Source organism: Neovison vison, chromosome X (genome assembly GCF_020171115.1).
Source record: "Neovison vison isolate M4711 chromosome X, ASM_NN_V1, whole genome shotgun sequence".
Classification (NCBI taxonomy): Eukaryota; Metazoa; Chordata; class Mammalia; order Carnivora; family Mustelidae; genus Neogale; species Neogale vison.
Window position 1 is genome coordinate 73,229,503 of NC_058105.1, and position 27,262 is coordinate 73,256,764.

At 52.8% G+C, this 27,262-nt stretch overlaps 1 protein-coding gene across 1 annotated transcript in view; it reads right to left on the reverse strand.

Moving 5' to 3' along the window:
- Window positions 1-11,510: 11,510 nt before the first annotated feature.
- STARD8 (StAR related lipid transfer domain containing 8) overlaps window positions 11,511-27,262 on the reverse strand; it is a 33,286-nt gene continuing 17,534 nt past the window's right edge. The window contains exons 2-14 of the mRNA XM_044235245.1: window positions 24,839-24,910; window positions 22,608-22,689; window positions 21,595-21,658; window positions 19,035-20,446; window positions 18,248-18,421; window positions 17,057-17,216; window positions 16,414-16,612; window positions 15,539-15,749; window positions 15,131-15,245; window positions 14,647-14,871; window positions 13,453-13,670; window positions 13,176-13,352; window positions 11,511-13,024 (exon numbers count right to left, since the gene is read on the reverse strand). Coding sequence (XP_044091180.1) covers window positions 12,907-13,024; window positions 13,176-13,352; window positions 13,453-13,670; window positions 14,647-14,871; window positions 15,131-15,245; window positions 15,539-15,749; window positions 16,414-16,612; window positions 17,057-17,216; window positions 18,248-18,421; window positions 19,035-20,446; window positions 21,595-21,651 — 3,066 coding nt within the window. The 5' untranslated portion in view covers window positions 21,652-21,658; window positions 22,608-22,689; window positions 24,839-24,910 and the 3' untranslated portion in view covers window positions 11,511-12,906. The remainder of the gene's footprint in view (window positions 13,025-13,175; window positions 13,353-13,452; window positions 13,671-14,646; window positions 14,872-15,130; window positions 15,246-15,538; window positions 15,750-16,413; window positions 16,613-17,056; window positions 17,217-18,247; window positions 18,422-19,034; window positions 20,447-21,594; window positions 21,659-22,607; window positions 22,690-24,838; window positions 24,911-27,262) is intronic.

Below are 27,262 nucleotides of genomic sequence, written 5' to 3' on the forward strand. Positions count from 1 at the left end.
GAAAGGCTCATCAGAGATCACACCTCTGTCTGTACCCCATCTTTGACATAGGCCTCCTGCCTGGGCAGTGCCCCCCTGCTGTACCCACTTGCTGAGGCTTGCCTCTTGCAGGATGTTCAATAGCATTAACCTCACCCAGCTGCTCCTGGGTACATTTTGGAGTGGAGTTCCTTGTAAGGAACTCAACTTTCTGTAAATTCTTAATCCTGTTCTCCTTTTTCCCCCACATTTGCTCCAGCCAGGAAGCAAAGAGTCTGGTAACTGTACGTGTGCACACATGAGCATGCGTGTCTAGTACACATGTCTGGGAGCATGTGTGTGTATGCGTAGACCTACCTTGCAACCAGGAGAGGGGCAGGAGCTTCTTCCCAGAGAACAGAAGCCCAGGAGTCCCCACCTCATCCCCTAGAAGAGGTGGGGGTATGGAAGACAGACCCTGGTTTAGGTCCTTAGACCATGTCTCCACTTAAACTGTGTGGGCTTGGAGGAAAGGCTGAGTGTGAGAGGGTCTTGCTCAAGGTCACATAGTTCAGAAGTCACAGAGCTGTGACAGAATCCATGCTTCCAGCTCTTCTCAGAGCTGTGTTTTTTCTACTCCCCCAGAGCAGAGAGAAGAATCTTCATCCTGTCAGTCCCATGGACTGCCTATGAAGCTTGTAGGAACCCATGGACAGAACAATGCTTAGTTGGGTGTCAAAGGCCATGTACCTGTGAGAGGTGACTTTTTTTTGACATATAATGTGTTATTTGCTTCAGGGGCCCAGGTCTGTGAATTATCAGTCTTACACAATTCACAGCACTCACCATAGCACATACCCTCCACAATGTCCATCACTCAACCACCCTACCCCTCCTCTCCACCCCCCAGCAACCCTTAGTTTGTTTCCTGAAATTAAGAGTCTCTTATGGTTTGTCTTTCTCTCCAGTCCTATCTTGTTTCATTTTTCCCTCCCTTCCCCCATAACCCCCCACCCTGCCTCTCAAATTCCTCATATCAGAGAGAACATATGATAATTGTCTTTCTCTGATTGACTTATTTTGCTTAACATAGTACCATCTAGTTCTATCCATATCATTGCAAATGGCAAGAGTTTGTTTTTTGATGGCTGCATAGTATTCTATTGTATATATATACCACATCTTCTTTATCCCTTCATTTGTTGATGGACATCTAGGTTCTTTCCATAGTTTGGCTATTGTGGACATTGCTGCTATAAACATTGGGGTGCACTTGCCCTTTTGAATCACTACAATTGTATCTTTAGGATAAATACCTAGTAGTGTGATTGCTGGGTCATAGGGTAGCTCTATTTTCAACTTTTTGAGAAACCTCCATACTGTTTTCCAGAGTGGCTGCAGCAGCTTGCATCCCCACCAACAATATAGGAGGGTTCCCCTTTCTCTAGGTCCTGACCAACATCTGTCATTTCCTGACTGGTTAATTTTAGGCATTCTGACTGGTGTGAGGTGGTATCTCACTGTGGTTTTGATTTGTATTTCCCTGATGCCGAGTGATGGTGAGTCGTTTTTCATATGACTGTTGGCCATTTGGATGTCTTCTTTGCAGAAATGTCTGTTCATGTCTTCTGCCCATTTCTTGATTGGATTATTTGTTCTTTGGGTGTTGAGTTTGGTAAGTTCTTTATAGATTTTGGATACTAGCCCTTTATCTGATATGTCATTTGTGAATATCTTCTCCCATTCTGTCGGTTGTCTGTTGATTTTGTTGGCTGTTTCCTTTGCTGTGCAAAACCTTCTGATCTTGATGAAGTCCCAAGAGTTCATCTTTGCTCTTGCTTCCCTTGCCTTTGGTGATGTTTCTAAGAAGAAGTTGCTGCAGCTGAGATTGAAGAGGTTGTTGCCTGTGTTCTTGTGAGAGGTGACTCTTAGGCATTGTGTCTCCCTGGGTTTCTGGCAGAGTCCTGAGTCCCTGGTAAGCACTAAGTCCTGTCTACTTGCTTGTCACCTTCTAGCTTCCTGCTACACAATTCTCTCAGCTCCATGCCCACTTCATCTCTGTACCTAGAGACCCAAGCTGAACTGGCTGTGAGGGCCCCTGCTTCAGAGCTCTGGGAATAGGGTTGGGTGGTTTACAGTCAGCTCCCCACAGCCCTTTCTTTCATCTTCCTTTATCTTCTCAACCTTGATTTTCTGGATTTACAGACTTCAGTACCAATGGCCTTGGCCAGTTATCCCCAATTGCAACTGAAAGGATTTGGTTTAGGCCAGCATTTCTCAACCTTGGTACTGCTGACATTTTGGGTAGGGAGATTCTTTATTGTGGAGTCTGTCCTATGTCCTGAAAAGCAGCATCCTGAGCCTCTACATGGCATTTAGTATGTGCCACTACCACATTTCTCCTCACTGTCCCCTAGCTGGGTTGACGAAAAACATTTCCAGACATTGTCAAATGTCCCCTGGGAAGAAAAATGGTTTTCAGTTGAGAACCACTGGGTTAGGCTGAATGCAGCTACTCTGGTTCTGCCTCCCTTTCCTGGGAAGGCTGTGGTGTGGGTGGTGAACTAGACCAGCTCCAGTGCTTTCCATACCTCTCTGAGGCCCTCTTCCTGCCAAGTCCATTACCTGCTTGGGGCTAAAAGCCAGAGCTCCAGGAGCCAGCACTTGTGAGCTGGGCCCTGAGCATTCCCATCTATACAAGTTGGGAGTACTTGGAAGTAGACTGGGATGAGATCTGATAGGGTGGGAAGGGGACAGAGATTAGGGGAGGACACTGGGATTTGCCAGTGTATTAATAGTGAAATGGTGTTTGTTTGCAAGGCCAGCAACCCCTAGGGCAATGTGCCACTTTCCTTCTAGAGCCCAGCTGGGTCTTTTTAAGATCTTACCTCTCCTGCTAAGTGCTCATGATGGCTGAGCTTCATAACTCTTTGTTTTTCTCCTCTCTAGGCAATCTGTCATCACTATAAGTTGCCTGGGCAAAGCCAGTGATGCCAGCGGTATTCCTGGGATCTACCCTCCAACTCCTCTACCCTGAGTGTCTTAGAGTGTGACACTCAGTGGTCTGAGCACCTCTGAGTATCAGGGCTGTAGGGCCTTCTTTGTGCTGTAAGTGACTCCATTCTCCACACACTTGTCTGTAACACCTACCCTGCTTAACCAGCCCTCAGGCACCTTCACCTTTTCAGTCTGTGGCCCTTGTGGTAGGACTAGACAAGGTTTTGAGTTGTTCCGCCAGAAGTTGTTGGAGGGAACTTGGCAAGTTAGAGCTATAGGAGGTCTTGACTGCAGGACCCTTGGAGAAACAAAGTCCAAATCACTGTGCAGATCAGAACCCTGAGGCCAACAGAAGAGGGATAATGACTCAGTGGCTATATGGTCTCTAGAACTGATGCCTCTTGGCTCTCAGTTCATGACCTTTAACTTCTCTTTCCAGGAGTCTTAACTTCTCTTAGTCCAGGAGTTTCCTCCTTGGGTTTCCTGCTCCCCTTCTAACCTCACCTCACTATGCTGCCAGGTTTATCTTACCTAAGCACAATTTTCATTACACTCCTCCACTGCTCAAAAACCTTCAAATGCTCCCTGTGGCCTAGGCCCTAGGGAGTTCAATTCAAAGTAGTTCTCTCGGGAGCCTCTTCTCCAGACCTATCTGCCTTCTCTCTCTGCTTCCACTGCTCTTACCTGCCAGCTCAGATCCTCAAGTTCACTAGGCGGGACCTGTGTTCTCCCACCTGCCAACTCTGGGTCACACTCTTCTCTCCTCCATGGGATTTCCTCCTCCCATCCTCCCCGAATCACCCTCCTCTTCTAGCTTCTCTTAAATGCTACTTTAAAATGATGCTCCCCCAGCATGACTCCATTAGAATGCAATCTTGCCTCATCTTAGCCTGCACCTCTTGTCATATCTCCCATGTTTCCTCTCACATTCCAGCACTCCCTGAGTCTCAGTTTCCCTTGCCTGAAAAATGAGTCTCTAAACCTTCAGCACATGAGCCTCCTGTGGAATTCAGAGCAAAGCAGCCTATGTAGTGTGAAGGTGTTTGACAATGCTCTCCTGCTGCCCTTCATCACCATGCCATCCCCAGTGACCTAAGGCCTCCGATGGTGGTTCACCTAGTTCAATGATGCTACCACACTGTGCACTGTCCTCCAGCTCTCCATCTTGTGGGAGGTTGGGGGCTGCACAGCCTTCTGAGAGCCTGGGCCTTTAAGCCTCAGAGTAGGAAGTAAGTTTGCCACTCTGGTGTAAATAATCAAATATGCAGCCTGACTCAAACCTGGCCAGGGAGGGGGCAGGTGGTGCTTGGGGCTCAGGCCCATTTCTGTTCCTCCTGCCTATCCCTGGGAGCTGGTCTCCAGAAAGGAACTCAGCCCTTCTGTTTGCTGGCTAATTCTTGCGTTTCCTTCCCAAATTCTGGCTCAAATTCCAGGCCTTGTGGGAGCCAATTTAGACAGCCTCTGTCTCCAGGTAAGATGCTGCCAGGTAAGTGGTGTTTTAGTGATCCACAGAATGAGGACATGCTCCTTACCATGCAGCCCCAGGGTCTCCAGTTGTTCCCTAGGCCTACTTCCTCTCTTTCCTCTGTGGACGGGGAAACCACTTGTTACCACCTTTTGGGTGAATCATGTCTCCATCATGTGTTGCTTCTTCTCCGGCTAGGCTCCATTTTCAGCCTCCTCACTATGCCACTGAGTCTAAGGCCCACTGCTGTGCCCAACCACAGCTTTTCTTTGGTCTTTAGAGTCTGACAGCCCAAGTTTCAAATTCAGTTTCCTTCACTTGCTAGCTCTGTGACCTCAGGTAGGTCCCTTCCCCTCTCAGGGCTGCAGGTGTTCTTGTCCATAAAGTGGGGCTATTAATCACAGGATTGTTGTGCAAAGGGAATGAGCTCATGCATATAAAGGGCTCAACACCATTTGGCATCATAATTGCACACTAAGCATCAGGAGAGGAAAGATGTGTAAACAGTGCTTGGCATACAGTAGGCATGGAATAAATGAATAAATCAATAATTAATAGCTACCCTAATGCTGATACCCACCAGAAGATCTTTCAGAAGCAAGTCAAGTACACTTTACCGGAGGCAGTAAGGAAACTGACCTGCGCCCCCTGCCCCCAGACAAGTGAAACCATGAGAAATGGCACTCCTGCCTCACTCACTCTCCCTACCCACCTCACTGACTAATCTTTTCCCACCCACCCAACACTGAGTCATACAGACCCAATTTGTTCAAATGTAGCTCCCAGTACCAACTAGCTGAATGTAACATTGGCCAAGCACCTTCCTTCACCTCGCTGCGCCTTAGTTTTTGCACCTCTAAAGTGGGGATCAAAATTATACCCACCTTCCGGGTTTTGTGAGTAATAAGAAAATAGGAATGTGCGCTGTGTCAATCACATGGGAGAGAGGATGCTTTTCATTTCTGTGGTTCCTCCTCCTTTGCATAGGCCCTGGGTGGGCCCTGCCTCCCTTCTTACCACTCTGTCCCCTTGCCCCCAATCTCACCTTCCCCTTACCTCCCCCTCACCCCCCCACCCACATAAAGCTGTCACAGACCAGGACACAGCCATTTACTCTACATTTGTTTATGCCAACATTTTTTGGTGATCTGAACAAGGTATCCATGGTGTCCATGGACAAGCTATACCCACTGATTCAGCTGCTGATTCAGAAGAAAGAAGGCTGGGAACCCTGGGACCTCTGCCTCCCAGTCACGAGCCCTGAGCTATATTGCTCTCAGCAAAACACTTGTCCAAGGCCATAGAAGCCAGTTAGAGGCCCTGATAGAAACCTGCTTGCTTCCCTGAACTAGGAAGCGTAGCTGGGGGGAGTTAGAAAATGAGAAGGGGCGTCTACACTCCAACAAGGAAGACAGGAAATGTCCCTACCAGTCGCACAAACTAGATCACCCAAAGTGTAGGGTCAGGCATCCAGCAGTCCAGGACTGAGTGCCTTGCTCCCCCGGAGTGGTGACATTTTAACTTTAATACAGGCTCCATGCTGCCCTCTGCCAGGACCACTTTATCATTAGGCGTATATTAGGCCTGGCAGTGAGGGCCCATGAAAATGTCTTCCTCTTCATTGATTTTAACATCAGAAGAGAAAGGGGGTATAATAATGGCATATGTATAATGAACAGTGCAGCCCAAATAATGTTTACCTTTATACCAATGCAGTTGTAAGATAGAAGTTTAAGCATTGTTTATGGAGGAAAGGCCCAGGAAAGTCCACATGCAGCCCTGGACTCTGCTCAGTCCCAGGCCCTTCCCATTGGCTGAAGCACCACCCTCTTGTCTTAGAGTTACAGCAGCTGCCCAAGGTGGCCCTAGGGCCCTCAGGAGCACTGCAGGGATCAGGAGGCAGGGCAGAGCAAAGCAGGCCAACTCCCAGCAGGCTGTGAGGGTGGGCTAGGGGCAGAGGAGGGCAGTCTCTACCTCACTGTGCCTTCTACCATCCCTGGCCCTTTTCCCTCTCTCCTGGCCAGACTGCCCTTCAGCCAGCATTCCTCAAACACATTTCCTCCTTTGTTCAACAGCTCTCATACCTACCACTCCCAGTTCTCTCCCCACTGCCCCCCCTCCGCCCCCACCACGCACACACTGAAGCCAGCAGTGGGAGGTGGGAGTGTCCTCTCCCTTTGCACTGGGCTCCAGTGGAAAGAACACAGGCTCAGGAATCTGGGCAGAAGTCCCCTTTCAGTCCCTTACTTGCTATGTGCTCCAGGGCAGGTCTCCTTGCTTTTCAGACTCTGAAATCTCTATCCAGGAAAAGGGGGGTGCTAATACCTCACAGGAGACTTCTGAGGTTGAAAGGACATCCTGTAAGGGGAAAATGCTATAAAGTAGACACTCAGATCTGTATCCATGCATCCCCTCTTAGGCAGTGGAAGGGTTTGGTACAGTTCTCACCCACTCTACCATGCTTCTTTGGGCTTCAGTGCACTGCACACTCCGTGCCTCATGCTCTCTCATGTCTCCCTGCTGCTACACACAAATACGTAAATGCATTCAGCACAACACCCTCCCTAAGACCTTGTGTTAGACCCTGGGGCCACAGAGATGACTCTCACTTGGTTCCTGTCCTTGACGTCCTAGCCTAAGCAAAGAGACAGGCTTGTCCATTTGAGGTTTTGTGTGATGAAAAGTGCTGCTTGAGTCATCCACTCAAAAGGTGCTTTGGGAGCTCAGAGGTGGGTTGGTTAGAAAAGCCTGGCAGAGGCTGGAAGGGTGTGAGATAAAGGAGAGCAAGCCAAACAGAGGGAACCTTGTAGAGCGAAGGCTTGGAGTGAACAAGCCAACATAGTCAAAGGTGATGAAACACTCCCTTTATGCCTGTCAATGTACTAGGCACTGTGCTAGGTGCCTGGGCTCCTCTCAACATTCATTTTGCAGATGAGAAAGCTGAGGCTCAGGGGGCGAAGCAGGCTTGCTCAAGATCACACTGCTAAGAAGTGGCAGAGCCAGGATTTGAACCCATCTCTGTGTGTCTCCAGATGCCCTCCACCAAGCCTCCCTGTCTCTCTGGGCTGTATACCACGAAGGACTCAGAGATGAACCTCACTGCTATCCTGATCCCAGGGGCTCCCAGGTTAATGAGGGGCATGTGATTGGTACCCAAAGAACAATCATAAGAGGAGACATAAGTGAGACAGAAGCTTGGAAATAGATACAAAGGGCAATGATGACTTGGAAGAGGGAGTGAAGAAACCTTGCTGGAAGCTTCAGGGACAACTTCACGGTGGGCATATACCCACGATGGGCATTGCCAAACTGATAGAGCTTGGGGGTACTAGCTTTTTGTTATAATTGACCTAGGTTGCTAAGTAATCTGCACATCTCCCCATTTAATGTGTGGGCAAACTGGGCTCCCAAAAGATTAAATAACTTGCCCACAGTCCCACAGCTGTGAAGTGGCAGAGCTGAAACTTGAATCTGTGTCCTCCCAGTCCATGATAGTTCTATATCTGTTCATGACAGAGGTAAGAAAAGGAGCATGTCAGGCATGTGGTGGAAGAAGGAAAGTGAAAAGAAGAAACTTGGTGGAAAAGTCAAGGCCACATCATGGGTCCTGAATGTGACCCTGAAAAACATAGATGATACTTGACTTTTTGACTTTTGAATGATTCACCAGGTTCTAAATGTAGGTGAAAGGGGTGGGAGAAGAGAGAAGTGAGGTGAGTGCCTCGTGCTAATGTCTGGGGGGAAAGGCGTGCAATGTGAGTAGTGTGCCTTGGACACTGGTTAGAAGCTAGATGCAGGAGGCACCGTGGAGGTAGATCTGGCAGCATGTGGCTACCTCCCCTTTTAGACCCACATGATCCAGACTTCTACTCCACTCTCCTTCTACTCTCCCCTTGCTCCTGCATGCCAGCCATGCTCACCCTCAGAAAATGCCAACTTTGCCTCCACCCCAGGTCCATTGCATTTGCTATTTCCTCTGCCCAGAGCTCCTCCCCTTCTTCTAACTTTGCGTAGCTGATTCCTTCTCCTTCCTCAGGTCTTAGCTTACATATCACCTCCACAGAGAGGCCTTTCCTTATCATCCTGTGGAGGTGAGGGCTCAGTCACCACTGCCTTCCCCAGCTTGACTGCCTTCATCACTCTTATCACAGCTGATGTTAGCTTGTGCGTGTGTTTATCATCTACCTCCCTCCACTTGTCCATCCACTAAGATGTGTGCTAGAGGCTCGTGAGAACCTTGTGGGGCTTGTGGTCACTGCTGCATTCTCTATACTTCCAGGCTGCCATATATGCCAGACTTTCTGCAACTACTTGTTGAATGGCAGAATGTATGAGAGCTCGGATTGATGGATGGATACCTGTATGCATTGGTCATGGGGAAAGGGGAGAGGGAGGGCAGAGTTCTGGCTGATTTAGAGATTGGGGCGAGGATGACGACATTGCCAACAGAGGTAGGGCAGGCAGTGGGGAGCAGATTACATGTGGGAAGATGAGGAGTTTGGCTTGGGCCTGGTGAGTCTGATATGCAGGAGGGGCCTATAGGCAGACAGGCCCACTCACACAGTGGGAAATATTGGCCTGAGCTCAAGGAAATGATGAGGCTCTGGGAGGGACAGGGGATATCTGCCCCGAAGTGTAAACTGAAACCATGGGCACCAGTGAGGTCTCTGATGAGCAAGGTGAGGCAGAGAGGAGGAAAAGGAAGAACTCGGGGGAATGACCGAGGTTCAGGCGGGCCAGAGGGAGAAGAGAAATGAAAGGGGCAAGGGAAGAGGGTCATGAGCTGTGGTCAAAGAAGTGGGAAGAGCTCTCCTTGAATGGAGAAAGGAGGGCTTCCGGAGGGAAGATAGGTCCAGGGAGCCAAGTTCTCAAGGAGGAAGTGGAATGAAAAAACAATCAGTACTTAGGATACAAAAAGACCACTGGGATGTTTTGAACCTGATGAGGAGGTGGGTTTGTCCAGCATGGGGGCAGCTGAGGTTACGGAGGTTGAAGAGCCAAGGAGGTATATAGGACCTCGATGCCAAGGAGAACATAATCCACACACCCGCCCATCCACCCAAGCCCAGGCCCTTAGCACAGAGGCTGCCTGGCAAGGGGGAGGCAGGTAGGAGGCTGGGTAGGGGCGACTACCATTTATCGGTGTCTACCGTTTATTCACGTCCACTGTGTGCTACACACTGTGCAGCCACAGTCATGGCCATTGACTCATTCAACCTTAATGACAACATTGCAGTATGTAAGTAATTATCGGCCTTATCTTCTGTGAGGAAAAAGATATGAGAAAGGTTAAATGTGTCACTGAAGATCACAGCCAGGAAATGATGCAGCTCAGTGTGAACCTGGGTCTACCGTCTATTCTCAGCCACCGGGGATTCAAAGCTAACAAACTGAAGCTCTGAGATACATTGTCCAGTTTCCACGTGAGACCTGCCAGCTGCCTGGCTTCTTTGAGGAGCTGCAACAGGGGAAACACAGGAGGAGAGAATACAGGAAACAGGGTTGAGAATTTGAAGGGGAGAATCGTCTAGCATTGGGGAAAAGAAGAGATCAAGTTAGGGCAGGCTGAGGTACACGACTGAGGGCTAGAAATGGCCACAGGCAGTGTTTCCCATGTGCATGGAACTGAGAGGCCCCATCATCACCGCACCCACAGGCCACGGTGGTCCATTTGTTGACTGCACAGTGGGCCCGGCAGAGAGGCTGCTTTATGGAGGGGAATGACACTAAGGCCCAGAGAAGCTCCCTTACTTGCCACTAACTCTCCCAGAATGCCAGATATGGGGAACCACCCTGGGAAGTTGGTGCCGGGTATGGGTCCAGAGCTGGAAGGTGGGAGGAATTCTCTGGCTCTTCCAAGAATCCCCCTCATACACAACTCTTTGTCTCCTTGTGATCGTCACCCATTGACAGCATGCTCAACGCTATGCTCTGTACCATTGCCACAGCCTCCTTCCGTGACCAGGTCAGGTGGTGCTTAAAGGTCAGAAGGTCCCCTGGCTGCTCTTGTCTGCCTCAAACTACTGGCTGGAGCTTCCCCCTAGTGTCCCTTAACACCATCACGGCTTGATCCATCTCCCATCTCCCATACTGAAATGAGGGGTAACTCCACTGTTCTCCCACAGGCAAAGGGCTGATGGGACCTCTGTTCCACCTCACTCCCTCCTGAGGCTAGCTGAGATCCCCAGGTGGCAGCAGTGAAAACAGGCCAAAGGCATGTAGGGACAGCCGAACCCAAGAGAAGAGAACGAAAGGTAACAGAGAAGTAGGACTTGACAGATGCCCCAACCTGTCCAGGTGGAGCAGGGCAGGCCCAACACAACACTTTTACTGAGCCAAGCTTGTGCCAAGCTGTCACTGGCCTGCTTGGCCCATGAGGAGGCTGAGCTTCAGCTAGAGAGAGAGCAGCAGGACCTGTTCGCCCCAGGCAACCCAGCAGCACTCAATGGGTACAAACATAGATTGGATCGCGTTGCCTATACGTCCTCTCTAGCAGCCCCTAGGAGCTTGGGAACTTTATGGCCACAGCAGTGGGGCCAAAATACCCCTTTCCTGCAGGGAAATAAAGGTGAGGGGGCCTTTCTAGCCCCTTGGGCTTTGCTGGCCACTGGTGCCAGACCAGAGGCTGCCTTCGGGCACTCTGACCTCTCTTAGGCTGCTTTATGGGGAAAACATGGTCTCCAAGCTGTCAGGGGCTGGGTTTTTTCACTCTTCATCCTGAAGCCTGGGCTGTGGGTAGCAGGTGAAGGAAGGAAAGCATAGCCAGGGGCATTTCTCCCTAGGGCTACTGTTAGGATGCCTGAGGTCATGATTGTGTACCACACAGACTGGGGACCCTGGCCAGATCAAGGGATAGGATAGAAGTCTGTGGCTTCGGCCCACACCCTGGCTTCTGGGAGTCCCACATTCCCCACCCCCAAATCACCTCCCAAAGAGAAGAACTGAGGCCCTACCCAATCCTACCATGCCCTACCCCCAAATTCTACACCGGTAATGTTCACAATTTCTGACACTAACACAAAGCCCACAGTTGTAACCTGCCCTTGGTCCGTAACCCATCATCTCAGGGAAGACAGCCACACAACCAAAGTCCATCTCTAGTATTGCTTTATTGTTCTGCTGAGGGGTCACATGGTTCCTGCCTTCACCCTCCCTCATCTTAAATGCCCTGTCCCCCTCAGGCTTTCCTGACCCCTGCTCGCGCCCACAGATTATAATATACTCACAATAGAATATGGGTGCATATACAGATGTGCATATGTATGTATCTATCTATCTATATATACACACACAAATACATATATATATATTCTGACTGTACAGTATTTATAGGTACAAATAAAATAGGCTTAAAAATTACAGCATTGGCTGGAACCCATCCCACTCCAGTTTACTGAGCTGAAAGAAAAATGAAGCACCTGTTGGCATTTGAATGTCATTTGGAATTCCACATAAGCCAAGATGGCTGCTGGGTGGGGACGGATCAGGTTTAGATCAAGACAGAGCTGGCTGAGGTGACCCTCGGCCCTTCCATCTGGAGGACCAGCTGCCTGAAGCAGGGGCCAGGTCTCTGCTTGATGACAGGGCTCTTGTGTCAGCCTGTTACCACAGGCAGGAGGAGCAGGAGAAGGGACATGGACACAGATATGTGTCTCTTCACTACTGTCTGCTTTTGCTGGGCCTATGTAGTGGGATTGAGCCCATTTGCTCTCCAAACATAAGAGTATGTGACCAAAGGCTGCACAGGACAGTGGCGAGTGACAGATAAATTAGGGGGCCCAAGCCAGGGAGACTGGTTCACTGGTCTCCTGAGACCTGAGAAAGGGAGCCCCCTTTCACCCCCATTCCCATATCCCAGGCTGCCCCAAACCATCCTTGCTGCCTACTGCTAATGCCACTCTTTAAATCAGCCTCGTAAAAATCAGTATTGTATTGACACAAATCAAACAGTTCACGGTGGTTGGGCTGCCCTGTGCTCACCTTCTCTAATTCCCTTTCTCTGAAAAAGCCAGTTCAGAGCCAAATATTAGACCCAAAGGCAGGATCAGAGCCTCCTGCCAACCTCAAAGGGAACGGAGCACCCAAAAGGATGGCTTGGCCTCTCTGAGCAGCAGAGACCTGGACGCACACCCTGCTGTCTATCTCCTTCCCCCTGCAGGTGGGGGAGCTGGCAAGGTTTCAGATGGATGGTGCCTTGTTGTGGGCCAGTAGTGTCGCAGCAGTCGCCTTCTTTGGAAAATGACTCCTCCCTCTTAGGAGGACAGAACACAGGCTCTTGGGTGCAGGTGGAGTAGAGTCAGGACACTTGAAATTCTCTTCCCCTCCCTTATACATGTGGAAGAGCTTCAGGCAGCCAAAGGGACAGCAGACTGCCAGATCGGCAAGGGCCGGGCTCTGCCCCTGGAAGCAACACATGAGGGCTGCTCTCCTTCCCTTACCCGCTTCCTTTCTCCCTTGGTGCCAAGGGGCCTGGTAGGGGGTAAGGCTCATAACTTTGTCTCAGGGCCAGCTGCCTGTAGGGTGGGGAAGGAGTCCCGGATCTTTGCCACTTCCATGGCACACAGGTGCCCAAAGACTTTGTTGTACCAGTCAGGAGAACGGCCCCTGTGGAGGTAGAAGCAGGCCAGCATGAGCCATGGTTATGGCCTGGAGCCCTTGCCCAGAGGAAGGAAAAAAGGACTTGCCCTCAGCCCCCTGGGACAGACGGCATGGGACAGAGGTGGGGAGAGTGCCAGGGCTGCAGGGGACCCAGTACCTGAGATCAGCACGGCAGATGTGAGTGAGCCGGGAGCGACCCAGACCACAAGGCTCCATGAGGTACTGGGAAGTGAGCATCATAGCCCGCACCCCTGACTCTGGCACCGGTTGCTCAGGATCCAGGGACTGGGAGACTAGCAGGCAGCCGCCACGGGGCAGGTCAGAGCGCCACATCCTGCAGGAAAGGGACACGCACAGTCAGGTTCCTGGCATCCGTTCCCGGTCCACCTCCCTGGTCCCACATGCATAGCAGGCTGCCAGCCAGAACCCCTCACCGGAGCACCACAAAGTCACGGCAGGGATGGGGCGCCATGCTGTCGGTGACATAGTGGTACAGCTCTACGCCGGGCATCAAGGCCTCCAACACCTGGGCTCGCAGCAGGTCCTCGTCCCAGAGGGCCCTCTCCCGCAGAACACGGTGTAGCACCACGGCCGGAGGGGCTGCCACTTCAGTGGACACCTTCCACACACGCAGGGGGTGCCCGTCTGGTGCCTGTGAGCCATGGGAGTGGGGTTGGGGGACAGCCATCAGAGCCGGAGAACACCCACTCTGAACCCCCATCCCCCTGGTTCCAACCAGGCTGTCCTCATTTTATCTCCTGAAAATGGAAGTCTTGCAGGGGCGCTCTGCTAGCCCTAGCCACATCCAGAAGGGTGTCCCTTTGTGCCCTGTCCTCTCAGTCCTTTCTGGCTGTCTGCTTCTCCACCTAGTCAAAAGCACAGAGAGATGTCCAGACGCACATCCTCTGGGGCCTACTAGGCTCTACCATGAAAGGGACACGGGGCTTAGAATTCCTGGAGGTGAACAGGAAGAGAAGATGGTGATCGTCCTGAAGGAACTCACCATCGAGCCCAGGCAGGAGGCCAAGGGCATAGCAACCAGAGCCTCTCATCCCCATCCCATAAGGAAAGTTTCACCATGACTGGCGCAAACAGAGCAAACCTTGGGCTTGCAGTCTTACTTGTCATTGCAATTCAAGAAAGAAGATGGCTAGTGCCAAGAGAAGGACAGAGAAGTCATCTCCAGTTTGGGACATGACAGGAGGCTCTGAATGAAGGAGAGGGCATATCAAATCAAGGCTTCCTGTGGCTTGGGACAGGTAATGCTCAGGCCAGGTCAGCCCAAGCAGCAAGACGGCAGGGGCGGAAGCACAAAGGTGCAAGTGTGAGGGGCTCAGCACAGCCATAGTGCAGAAAGATACGAGAGGCGAGGCTCTGCAAAGAGTGAAATGTCTGCAGTGGGGCTTTGGTACAGGAATTCTGGCCCATGATGCCCAACAGAGAGCCCCTGGTCTCATCAGGGTCCTGGTTCCTTAAGGTCCTCGACTCTGCCAGCTGACATCTTCCAAGGTCAAGCCAAGGCATGCTGAGACTGGCAGGGTGGCTCCCTCCCTGGGACCTCTTGACTTCCCTGCGTGCACTGCCCACGCTACCTGCTCCGTGGCAGCCATGGGCATTGCGTTCCTCACCTTCCTGCAAGCCAGCTCCGTGTGCTGGGGCCCTGGCATACTCATCCAGCCCTTGAAGCGCTCGGCAGCATCGTGGAGCAGCTCCTGGATGCTCTCCTCCATGTAGAGGCTCAGGCTCACACCTGCAGCTTGGGCCCGCCGCAGCTCGGCCAGGGCTGGCCCAGGAGGACTGAGCTCGGCTGCACTGTAGGAGCCACACAGTTGCAGCACCATGTCCTGGGGGACCTGGGAGAGCACACACACACTGGGGCCATGGGCAGCAACAGAAGGTTCAGGGCCCATCCATCCCAGAACCCATGGGATCTCTCAGGTCCACGTTCAGGGCTACTAGAGAGGTCTGGCTGTAGGGGTGAGGTAGATAAAAAACCTGATAGGACAGGAGTGGGAAGTTGAGGGGGTATGTGTCAAGCTGGGCCCTGCCCCTGACCGGGGGTGTGAAGCTCTGTTCTGGTGGTTCCCCTGATCTGGGCCTAGGGTTACTCACTTGGAAAAGTTTCTTGCAGTCACTGATCATGTGTGATAGGCCCTGGGTGGCAGCCATGTTCTCACTCAGGTCCCTAGGGCCTGGCCGGCCAACCAGGCTGCGTTTGCTCCTGATCCTGGAGGGCAGGGGAGGAGAGGATGGTGCATTGGCGCAAGACAATATGGATGACCGGCTGGCTTCAAGCTCCCCCCACCCCAACACCAATCAACATAAAATAACTTCAACCCTTTAGAAGGACCTGCTTTGAAAACATCCATGCAGTCTCAGGCCCCTGAAGAGTCAGGCTGACCCCTTGTGGTAATGCCTGGGAACTGCAGGGCCAGCCCTAGAGGGCCTGCCATCCAAAGGGAGCCAAACCCTCCAGCTCCCACCTCACACCGCGCCCTAGTACATTCTGCCCTTTTTCACCTGGGTGAGGGGTTATCCTTCTTGGAGGCGTTGAGATGGAAGATGGAGGGTGCCAGGCACACGGCTAGGTTGCCGGCTGTCATCTGGTTTTCCTCAGCAGAGGCAATGTCACTTAGGAAATAGAGCAGGGTCTGTAGGACCTCTCGGTTCTCATCAGGGAGCAGCAAGGTGGCAGCCTGTGCTGCTGCCAACCACTGATCTTTGGGGAGGACTGTGAGAAAGGAATGGCAGAAGGGCTTTCTTACTCCCCTAAAGCTTCTGGCAACAAATCTCCTACTTCTAGGAATGCAGAGGGCACAGCAGTCCCAAAGGAAGTCAGTGAGAGGAAAAGGTAAAGATGGGCTCTGGGAGGTCTCTGGGTCCTAGACCAAACCCCACTCTAATGGACAATGTACATTTAGGGAAGCCCCTGTCTTTCCTCAGGGCTTTAGACCATCTTTCTGTATAATGGGGTTGGGGAATAGAATGTGGTCCCGCCGGGGTGCCTGGAGGGGCTCATTCATTAAGCATCTGCCTTTGGCTCAGGTCATGATCCGGGGGTCCTGGGATCAAGCCCTGCATCGGGCTCCCTGCTCAGCAGAGAGGCTCCTTCTCCCTCTCCAGCTCCCACTGCTTATGTTCCCTCTCTCACCATCTCTCTCTCTCTCTCTCTCTCTCTGTCAAATAAATAAATAAAATCTTTTTTTTTTTTTTTAAGAATGTGATCTCCCTTCAAGGGAGGGAGGGCCTTTCCAACTCCAGATAGCAGATCATCCAACGAGCTCATTCCTATGTATGGCTAGATTTGCCCACATGGGGTTTATCTCTCACAAGCCCCAGGATTCTGGGAGCTTGAGAACGGGGCAGGCATCTGGTGACAATTGCAGGTGACTCACGCTGGTAGATCTGCAGGAAAGTGGTGGTGAGCTTGCTGGTGAAGATAGGCTCTGGTAGGTCCCGGAAATACTGCTTCAGCAAGTCAGCCACATCATAAGCCGACTGGCCCTCGTAGCAAACATTGTCTGGAGACATCTCATTCATTTGGCGCAGGTTCTGGATCCTGGACTTCACCCCCGACTTGCGGAATATGCCCACCTGGCCCATGCAGGAAAGGAAGGGAGGGAGACGTGCAGGGCAGGGGTGGGGTGGGGAGGAAGATTATGATGAGGCCAGGCCCAGGCTGGGTGTCAGGAGTGTAGTCCACCCCAGAGACTTCCAAGCTTGCCAGGCTTCCTGCCTGGAAAATGGCAACACCAAAGAGAAGGGTTGTTACAGCCTCAAGGTCAAGGAGAAAGATGGCTGTAGCAGGAATGAGCAGGAAAAGGACCTAGGCTAAGGCAGGCTTCCACAGATGGCGCCTACAGTGCCTGGGCCAGAAAGAAGTGGGCAGAGAGCTGGGCAGAGGGGAGCTTCGGCTCAGGAAAGTCCAGAAAGTTTTCTCATGGGCTAGAAAGTCCCCAGCGGTCCCCCCACCCAGTTCCTTGGCCTTGGATTTCTTCCCCAGGGCTGTCTCCCTGCAGGTTCCCCAGTAGGGCTCACCTGGTCCAGGCACTGGCTGCGCAAGTAGCGCATGGCTTGCTGGATGCTCTGCGGCAGCGGCTGGCCTGTGCGCTGCACATGCACAAGGGGCGGCACCCCAAACACATGCTGGCCCCGGTAGTCCGGGCTCTTGTTCCTTTTCATGAACTTGGGCACTGACCTGTTTGGGGCAGTAACAAGAGGTCCACTGAGAGCCATGGGCCCAGTCCAGACGCAGCAGTCTCAGGGGTCTCAGGAAGGGATGGGGGGGTGGGGTAAGAAACACACTGTGTCCCCAGGGCCAACACTCCCTGAGCACCTGTTCAGGGCCGGGCCCTAGAGAGTCCTAGAGGAACACAGGGAGCTCTCGGGCTGCTTGAGGGGATAACTGCATCGACAGGCAGGGACACTATATGTAGTAGGGGGTGGAACAAGCAAGAACTTAGGGGAAGATCTACGAGGAAGGGGAACTGTACCTAGTGGATCAGAGAAGCCTGCAGGGAGGATGTGGGCATTCAGCAGGCTCTTGAGGGACAGGCAGGTGTTGTCCCAGAGAAGAAATGGGGAAAAAGTATTCCAGGCAGAGAGAATAGTATGGACAAAGGCAAAGAAGCAGGGGAAGAAAAGAGTATGGCATATTGAGGGAAGAGCAATGACCCCAGTGGCCTACCTGGTGGCATTGCCTGAGGGCAGCAGGCTAAAGAACCCAACAGCTGGGGCAGGGCCAGAACATGAAAGGGTCATGATAGGAAGGAAGCTGGACCTTCTTTTGTTCCAGCAGTGGTTGTGGGGGAGGGAAGAGGGAGACGGGGGCACGAAGGGTGTTTATCAGGAGATCAGCAACTAAAGCTGCCTTTCAGGACAATCTCACTGGTGGTAGCCTGGAGGCTAGGATGGAGGAGGTGCGGCTTGAGGACCTAGGGTCCCCTACCACCACTCCTCCTTGCACACAGCACACACATGCACACACATCCCAGGAGCACCCCCCCCATACACACACACACAGACACATGTGCAAGCCATGCTGGCCTCTCGGGCCTCAGCCTCTCCAGCTGCCTGGCACAACCTACCATTACTGGCTTCTGGGCCCCTCCTACTTGTACCCACCTTCTGGGGGCTGACCCTCCCAGGGTCCTGGATTGGGAACAGGGAGGGAGTTGGGACCTGGGCAAGAAGCTCCCCACCAACCCTCTGTGGCCCAGGAGTGCTCACCAGACCCATCCTGGCTTGTGGGGCACAGTGTACTTCTCCATGAAGGCGGTGAGCCGCAGCAGTGAGCCCTTGTGTAGGAGGTGGATCTGACCGGCGAACTGGCGGTTGATCTCCAAGGACTCTGAGTTGAGGCTGGGCCGGTGCGAGTTCTGGAAGCTGTGCCAGCGGAGCTTCCTGATAAAAGATAGGAGGTGGGCTGAGAAGGCCAAGGGAACAGGTGCGGATAAATCTTGGGAAAGTTTGCACTCTTCTGGTCCCTTTATTCTCCCCCAAAGAAAGCAAATGCGGGGAGATACGACCACTGTCAGCACTGCTACTGGGCCCCAGGGTGAAAAACTGAACGCCAGTTTCCAGGGCTGTCTGGTGGCCAAGATGCCATCGGGGTGGGTGGCCCAGAGCTGAGGCCCACCTAGGGCCATCTAGGGCCAACAAGCAGCACCATTACTCTGCTTCCAAGACTGCAGCAAAGGGGCTGCTCTGAGAACCCAAGGTGGCAAAGCTGGAGATGAGAGACCATCTTCTCTAATACCTTTGATTGGCACATGGGGAAAGCAAGGCCCAAAGAGGAGCTAGAATTTTCTCAAAATCACAGCAGAGGCAGGCCCTGAACTTAACCTGGAGGGAACACAGACCCTGCCCCTGGGCCTCAGGACTAACATACTGGCTTGAGGGAGAGTTGTATGAGGGAGAGAGGGAAAGGAAGAGAAGGAGGAGGAGGGACGGGGATGGGGAGAGACAGAGAGACATGACAGAGTCCTCTGTCCCCACCCCTGCTCAAAACTCCCACCTGCAGGGTCTAGTAAGCGAGGCCCCAACGCCTGAATCTCGTCGTTCACGTGGTGCTGATGCCCGAAGTTCAGCTGGTGAGCCTCTGGCCTCAGGCTCATTCACGGAGGCTCCACTACTGTCCAGTTCACTGGAGGAGGCCACGGTGTCAGGAATGGAATGTCCTTCCATAGACAGGCTGGAGGCTGAGGTGGGTTCCCCACCTGAATTCGCCTCCTGACCATTATCTTGGGCTGGACCCAGGGCCTCAGTATCGGCCTCAGCCTGTGCCTGTGCCAGGGGTTCAACCTCAGCCCTAACCTGAATCTGAGCTGGGACTACTGGCTGGACATCAGCCTGGCCCAGGGCCGAGGACCCTTGGCGGGCTGGAGCCTCCACCTGGGCCAGAGCCTCAGCTTGCCCTTCGACCTCAACCATGGCCATCTCTACAGATGAAGTGACTTCCTCCTCTTCTTCCTCCTCTTCCTTCTCTCTAGTCCGCAGGTCTGGGTAGATGGCCTGAGACCAGAGTTCCACCCGTTGCTGCAGCCCCCACACATGCTGGAGAATGTCATCTAGGTGGGCATAGCTGCTGCTGCCCTCCTCCTCCTCCTCAGCTTCAGCGTCAGCCAGGACAGGCTCTGCTGGGTACAACTTGGGCATGTTGTCATAGATGCTGGCATGGCTGCCTGTGGAGCCACAGGAGCCCCGACGCCCCTCACAGCCCCGGGGCCTCTCTGGCTGCCAATCTGCCAGGCGGTGTCCGTCCTCAGGAAACAGGCTCTCAATGGACAGGGAGCGAGGGAATGTGCCTGGTTTGTGGTCCCTGGGCACGTGTACAAGGCAGTCACCCTGGTGCGCCCGCTGTGGATGCTGAAATGCGGCCACAGGCCAGGCCTCCCAGGCCCTCGGGGTTGCAGCGCCACCGTCACCAGCTGAGGTGGCCGCCCTGTTCTTGGCCTTGTAGAATCCGGCGGAGAGGAAGCTGCGGCGACTGCAGAAAGAGGAGGGTTTGCTGGTCTTCTCTAAGGTGGCTCGGCCACGCTCAGGCTCTGCTTGCTGACCACGACCCTTTTCCTTCCGCCTGAGAGATTCAAGGTGCTTAAGGAAGCTACGAGAACGGTGCTTCTTGGCTTTGTCCCGGGGACCCTTTTGGCCCTGGGTGGGGCTAAGGAGGAGCTCTTTACTTGGGCTGGGGACATGGCAGGGTGAGGGCAGGTCCTCTGGCTCCAGTGATAGGCCCACAGTGATGGCTGGCAGGGAAGTGGCGCTGAGCTCTGTGAGGACACTCTCACAGCTGGAGGTCCCCGGCAGGCCAGGGCTCGGGGGGGCCAGCAGGTCAGAGGACCCTCCGTGGGACCAGAATTTACTTTCTTGCTGGACAGCCCAATGGTTGCTGATGGTACACTGCTCTTCTTCTTCTGAGTCTTCATTCTAGGGACGGAGCCATGGGGTCAGGTCAAGTCAGAAAAGTCCAGTCCCCATGCCCTTGTTGGTACCCCCAACACTCTGCTTCCAAACTCTTGGGGGACTTTGAGGCAAAGGGCCCCGCTTTCTGACAGAGGACATGTCCTAGGTGGGGAGCTGGCTCTGGAAGCAACAGAATAAGATGGGGAAACCCTGACCCACAAATGAGAAGCCACTTGCCCAAGGTCATACAGTGGCATGCTGTGAGTCAGTGAGAAAGCCAGGGTTAGAATCCAGGTGTCCTGACCTCTTGTCCTCAGCAGCTCCCCAAGCCTCTAGGCTATGGTCTTAGATTAGAACTATGTAATGCCAGAACTGGAAGGGGATTTTAAGATTTTCTAATTCTCTCCTTTGCAATATGGGGAAATCAAGGCCCAGAGAGGGGAAGAGGCTTGCTCAAGGCCACTGAGCTGTTGGTGGCAGAGCTGGGACCAGGTTCCAGGGGTTTCCTGCTTCCCAGTCCAGCTTAGCTGAACCACCAGGCTCCAAATCTCTAGTGGAGAAAGCCCTAGAAGAAACCCATGAAGCCGGACCCTACAGAAGGACGAGGTCATCAGGGCTACATGTGGACTGAGGATCTTCTCCGTCTCTTCAGTCTCACATTGATAGAGTCAGAAAGGCCCCTTGAGGCTATTAATGCTCCCCTCCAGTTCAATGCAGAGATGGGGAAAATGAGGCTCAGGGGGACATGGCTGGGGATCTTGACTCCTCAGATCATATAGACTATGATTTTTCTACCACATTATTCTGTCTCTGCTCCCTAGGCAAGGATTTCTTGCCATCACAAAGCAGACGAGGCAGATAGATTTCCCTGAGGAAGGGCCATCACTGGATCAGGTTATGAGTAAACTCAGTGGGGAGAGGGGTGCCGAGGCGGGTGTGTGAGGCCACGGGCCAGGGTACTTGTTCTCAGACTCCAACCTCTAAGCCACACTTGCCAAAACACAGCAGGATCATAGAGTCCCTTATACTTCACTCCCAGGCTAGACCAAGGCACTGCTCTGTACACCCCAGAGTCCCAGGACCCTGGAGCTACTTTTGCAAGTGGTCTGCATATATCCTGGGTTCCCCCATAGTGCCACAAGTCCCCAGGCCCCACCCTTGCCATGACTTACCTGCTTGCTTTGAAAGTGAACTTCCAGTTTCATTGAGGCACAATTGTTCAAGGTCATCAGCCTCCTGTAAGGAAAGAAAGCAGCACTCACCCAAGGGTCCCAGCCAAAGCCTGCAGGGCATGATCTACCAAGACAGTCCCAAGATGCCATCCACTACTTTACATGCTTGAGCCATCAGAACATTTCCAAAGACCTGGTGTTCAGGAAGCTTTCAGTGCCAGACACAGTGCTAGGGAGATCATGGCTTCTGTCCTCTGGGAGCTCATATATGCACAATAAACCACAACAGAGATGGGGCAAGTTTAAGAACAGTATATAGGGAGGTACAGCAGGCATACAGAGGGTGGGACAAGGAACTTCCTCAACGGGGGATGGCATTCAGAAGAAGAAAAAGGAAAAAAAACTGGGAACTTCTATCCCAGGCTTCCACAAGAGGCTGTGACAAGGTAGAGAGGAAAACAGTCAGTAAACAGACCAGTGCTAGTGTGACAGAGAGGCTGAGGCTGATACGGTTGGTCAGAGCCCGATTGCAAAGCCGCCTGGTGTTTAAAAAGCTTTACTTTTCTCTGTAGGCAGCTGCACACACCAAGCGGAGGGGCACCTGCTTGGAAGCTGAAACTGGGAGCCGTAGAGAGAATCTGGATCAGGGTGAGGAGGGGAACGGCAGGAAGGCCAGTTAGTAGGCTACAGAACTGAATCCAAAAGGTTGTGGTATGGCCTGAAACACGGCCCAAACCAGTGTAAGCAGAGGGGGGACAAAGCAGAGGAATGTCTGGGGAATGGAACTGAAGGGAGAAAATGAATCAAGGCCAGATCTTGGCTCTCTGGCTCGAGTGCCTGTGTGGTGAGGAGTCACGGACACAGAAAACAGAGTGAGCAGTATGACTGCTGCAGAGAAGCTTTGTTACAGGCTGGGCTCCTCCTCTGGTGAAAGGGCTGGGGACTGATTCTTTCCCAGGGAAGCCCACAAGGCGGGCCTTGACTTCTCAGGCCTGGTCCTCAGCGCCCCCTACCTGCACAGGGCCCCCAAAGAGTCTTCGTCCAGAAAACCGTGGTCCTTCTTCACAGAGCCAATATCCAGAGGAAACAGACCTTCTGTATGGCAGAAAAGAAGCCAAGATGAGTCACGGGTAATAGGTCAGAAACTCAGTGCCAGCAACCCTTGAGGAGGAAAGAGGAGGCCAGGGAAGAGAGGAGGCCGGAGGGCAAAAAGCAAAGCAGAAGGAGCAAGCCTGGAGTAAAGGAGAAGCCCAGGGAGCTTGGGGTTGACCATCGGAGGCAAGTCCAGGGTTGAGGGAAAGGAGGGTTGAGCTGGATGAGAGGACCCAGCCATAAGCAGGTCCCTGGGAGATGGCGGGCCCAAGGACTTGGGTGACTGTCAAGAGCCAAGCTCGCCACCCCCCCCCCGCCCCCAGTCCCCTTTGAATCCTGGGCCACTCAGACAGGGAACCTCTTTCCAGGCCCAAGGTGAAGTGGGAGCAGGGAGAGAGTGAGGACAGAGAGGGCAGTGTGCAGCCAAACAATACCTCATTTCCTCCTACTTGTCCAAACAGGAGAGCCCACTCCCTAGGATGTAGGAAGGGGAGGGGAGAGAGGAAGGAGTAGGGTTGGAGGACAACGCATCCAGGAAATCCCACACCTCTCTGCCTGACTGCCAAAAGAAACCCACTTTCTCATTTAACTGACATTACCTGAGCACCTACTTGGTGCCAGGTACTGGGGATAAAACAGTGAATGAGATAAAAATGATCCCTGCCTTCATGGAGAGACCATGTATGGAACAAGATAAGACCGTTCTAAATGCCACAAAAAGACATTAGCCAGGATGATAGGCCCAAGGAAGGCTGGCAGGGTCGGGGGCACTCACAGAGAGGTGACTTCTGAGCCGAGTCCTGCAGAGTAAGAGGGGGCTGGCTGGGCCAAGAGCCTGGGAAGAGGATTTCAGGCAGGACTAACATTAAGGCTCTGAGGAAGGGAAGGTGTGAAGGAGTGGTAGGAAGGAGCCTGGGATGTAGTGAGCAAATGAAGGGGACTAGACAGAAGTTGGGTGACATAGTCTTGCTGGCCAGAATAAAGCATGTGAGCTTACCCTCATTCTGAGTGTGCCAGGAAAGCAGCAGAGAAATGACAGTGAGGCCCGAGGCTCTCTGGGTCCCTCTGGCTGCCATGGGCTGATGAGAGGCTAGAGGAGGGGGATGCAGGAAGGAGGCTGGTGCTCTAAGGCAGGCAAGCAGTGATGGTGGGTTACAAAGGAGGTGGCAGCAGAGGTGGTAGGAAGTGGACTGGTTCGATATATAGTATGGAAGGAGAAAGTGACCAGCTGGAGGAGAAATGGAGGATGAAGGAGAAAGAGGACTCAGGGGTGATTCCTGGCTGTGGGGCTCGAGTGCACGGTAGTGCCCTCAGGAGATGGAATTGAGACCTGCTCCATTTGAGATGCCTATCAGGCAGATGAGATACTGAATTGGCGGGTGGCTAGATGAATCTGGAACTCAGGAATGAGGTCTAACAGAACTACTTGGGAAGCACCAGAAGATACATGGTACTTGGAGAAGGATCACCTGGGAAAGAAAAGGTGGAGAGGGAAAAGGGGTTAAGATTGGGCTCTGGGATACCCCAACATTTAGACACCAGTTAGAGAAAGCAGAGTCTATTATAAGAAGATTTACAGTGGCAGCTAGAGAGAGGCAGCCAAGAGAAGCGAGTGTTCCAGAAGCTGAAGCGAGTGTTCCAGAAGCTGAAGTGAGTGGCCAACTGCACGGAAAGCTCTTAAGAGATTAAGACTGGGGAGGGATCACTGAATTTGATCATGTGCAAGTCCACAGCGACCTGGACAAGGATTTTTTTGTTGGCAAAGTGGGAGTGAAGGCAGGGTACAGTGGGAGGTGTGGGGAGAAGAGGGAAAGTGGAAACAACAAATATAAACAACTCTAAAGAAAAACAGAAGAATGAAGGGAAACTGAGAAATTCTCGCCATGCGGAGGCTCAACCCTCCGAAGCAGTATAGTGCAGGGGCCCCCTGGTTGAGACAATGTACTTGAACATAGTGGTGACACCAGAGCTTAGGAGAGCCAATCAGAGTGACCCACTGGAGATGATGGGGTTGTGACGGGAGCAGGACCAATGTTCACAGCTTCTTGTGTGGTTGGAGAAAGGATCTGATTTGCCTCATTTTACAACAAAAAACAAGAGGGATAAGGCAAGATTTGGGGGTAGGGAAAGGGGAGCAACAGAGTAGCCTTACCCTCAAAAAGCTGCGCATACTGAGGGAATCCTGTCGCTCGGAGCCATTTGCATGCTCTCTTGGCCTCAGCTTCTAAAACGGAACAGAGGGACAGAAATGGGCCGAGAAATGGGGTTAGCTGGGTGCTGGCATGGAGCCACCCTGGGTGGAGAACTCACCTCGAGTTCTCGTGATCCAGAAATGGCAAGGAGAGCATGGTGAGGTCTGGCATATTCGCTGCTAGGATTTACCTCAGTTTCCCACACCCAACCCTCGGTATGTCCTGGCACACCCTTCCTGAGCCTCACTCTCTGCCTGTCCCACTGCTCCTCTCCCTCTACCATACCCACCCAAGAACAGAACCCACCAGCAGCAACTCCCAAGAAAGGAAGGAGTCAAAGAGTACTGCTGGGGGAAGAAGGCACAGCTGTGTCTTCACCTTTCCTTTCTTCGGGAAGCTGTCCCCCTTTCATGGCCCTGGGGAGGCCATCCTAGTCCAGTCAGGGATACAAAATATTCAAGGATTAGCCTTCTCTTTCCCACCATTATTCTATGTAACATTCCCCAGCACTTTGAGAACCGAATCTCCCTTAGCACACACAACATGCCATGAAGAAGGTTGTATTCTCTCTATTCTATGGCTCTCTAGACAGGCTCAGGAAGGAAGGGACTCCTCCATAGTTTCACAGTTGACCAAGGTAGCAGTGCTGGGGCCAGAGTTCAAACTCAGTCTGACTCCTCCTCAGGGCTCCTACCCTTCTGATCTGGCAGCCTGCCCGGTGCTCACCCTCCCTGGCCACACATCATCATCGATTTCTAGCCCTCCCTCCCCGGGGAGCCTCCTGGGACTGCTCCAGCTCTCCCCAGTGGTTAGGCCTATGTGATATGATCCAGTGCTGATTGTCCTGATGATGCAGTGTGGACCTGTGGGAATCTTAGAGGGCGGTGGTGGGATTAGCTTCCTACCTCTGCTCTGGGAAGGCCCAGCACCCCTACTAGCCTCAGCAGAGACATGCACCTGGACTAAAGGAGGTCGGGTGGGCTGAATACCATCAGCAAAGCCCTGGTCCTTAGCACCCACGACCAGAGGACTCCAAGGAGACTGGTGAGGTTTCTCTGAGACTGGGATAGCTCTTGCTTTCCAGGGCTTTCCTGCAGGGAAATCCAGGATGAGGCCCTAGAAGCTGGGACTGGAAAGTTAAAGGACAAAACAGTACTTGAGAGAATGCCGGGTGGGGAGCCAAGGGAGGGAAGAGGGCAGAAAGGTGGAAGCTGGTTAGAAAAAAACAACAGGCTTCTCAAGGGTCACACACTGATGGGGATTTGAGGGGGGGAGGGGAGAAGGCTCTGGCTCCCCTGACAGCTTTGGGGGCAAACAGGAGTGCGGTGGGGATGAACATCTGTGCATTTCCCAGAATGAGGGCCACCCCCAGCATCTCCCTCTGCTCACAGCTGCAGCCAAGTCTGCTCAGGTCCATGATCCATGAAGATCAATGTGGGATGGCACTCCTGTACATGCACATGGACAGGCCCCTCAGTCTGTGCATGCACCCGAATCTGTGCACATGCACATGTTTTTTGTTACTGCAACCTTCTAACCTATGACAAAGATCTAAGGGTCATCAGGACTTCTGAGAGGTCCTGGAAGGTATTTGTTCCCACAGAGCTCAGCCAACAGTCCCCCAGACCCTCTGGCAGGGGGCAATGCAGGCCTAGGAGAGGACTCAGGTCTCTAGACAAGAGGCAGTCTGGGAGAACTGTGCTAAGAGCTGCTGGAAGGGACTTTGCCTCAGCCCAGGAAGCATTTCAGGGACATGGTTTTGCTGTAAGGACAGTTGAGCCAGTTTCTATAACCATCTCCTTGTCTTCTGATCCTACCACAGCCCCAGGAGAAGGCCCTTATCCATCCTCAGAGCCCCTGCCAGAAGCCAGCTCTGCTGTCCCATCATCAGGACAAAGAGAAGGTCCTGAAGGAGGGATCTGCTAGGAGTTTCCAGAAAGGCAGGCACAGAAGGAAACAGTCACCCCTAAAGGACCATGGGTTTGGGATGGCCACCACAGGCAGGGCTGTGAACTCCAGAGATAGGCCTGCATGGCAAGGACACACCTTCAAAGTCCACTCAGTCCTTTGTGGTTAGCGGCAGAACAAAGAGCGAAAGGAAGGAGAGAAGCACTAGCCTGTCCGTGACTCCTGGGCTCCTTCCTAAGCCTGAAGGAGGTGGGAGAGTGCAATAATTAAGTGTACTTCTCAAATACCTGCACAATCTACCCAAGCCACGGAGGCAGAGCCCACAGGAGAGTGGCGAGCCACCTGCTCCTCTTGTGTTAGGCTCTAGCCAGGGTTGTTGGGAAGGAAACAAGGTCACACAAGTGGGCACCAAGTGCTTTCACTGCTACCTAGAGCCCTCAAGCCTCCTGCTATTCTACGTGTGATCCCTGGACCGG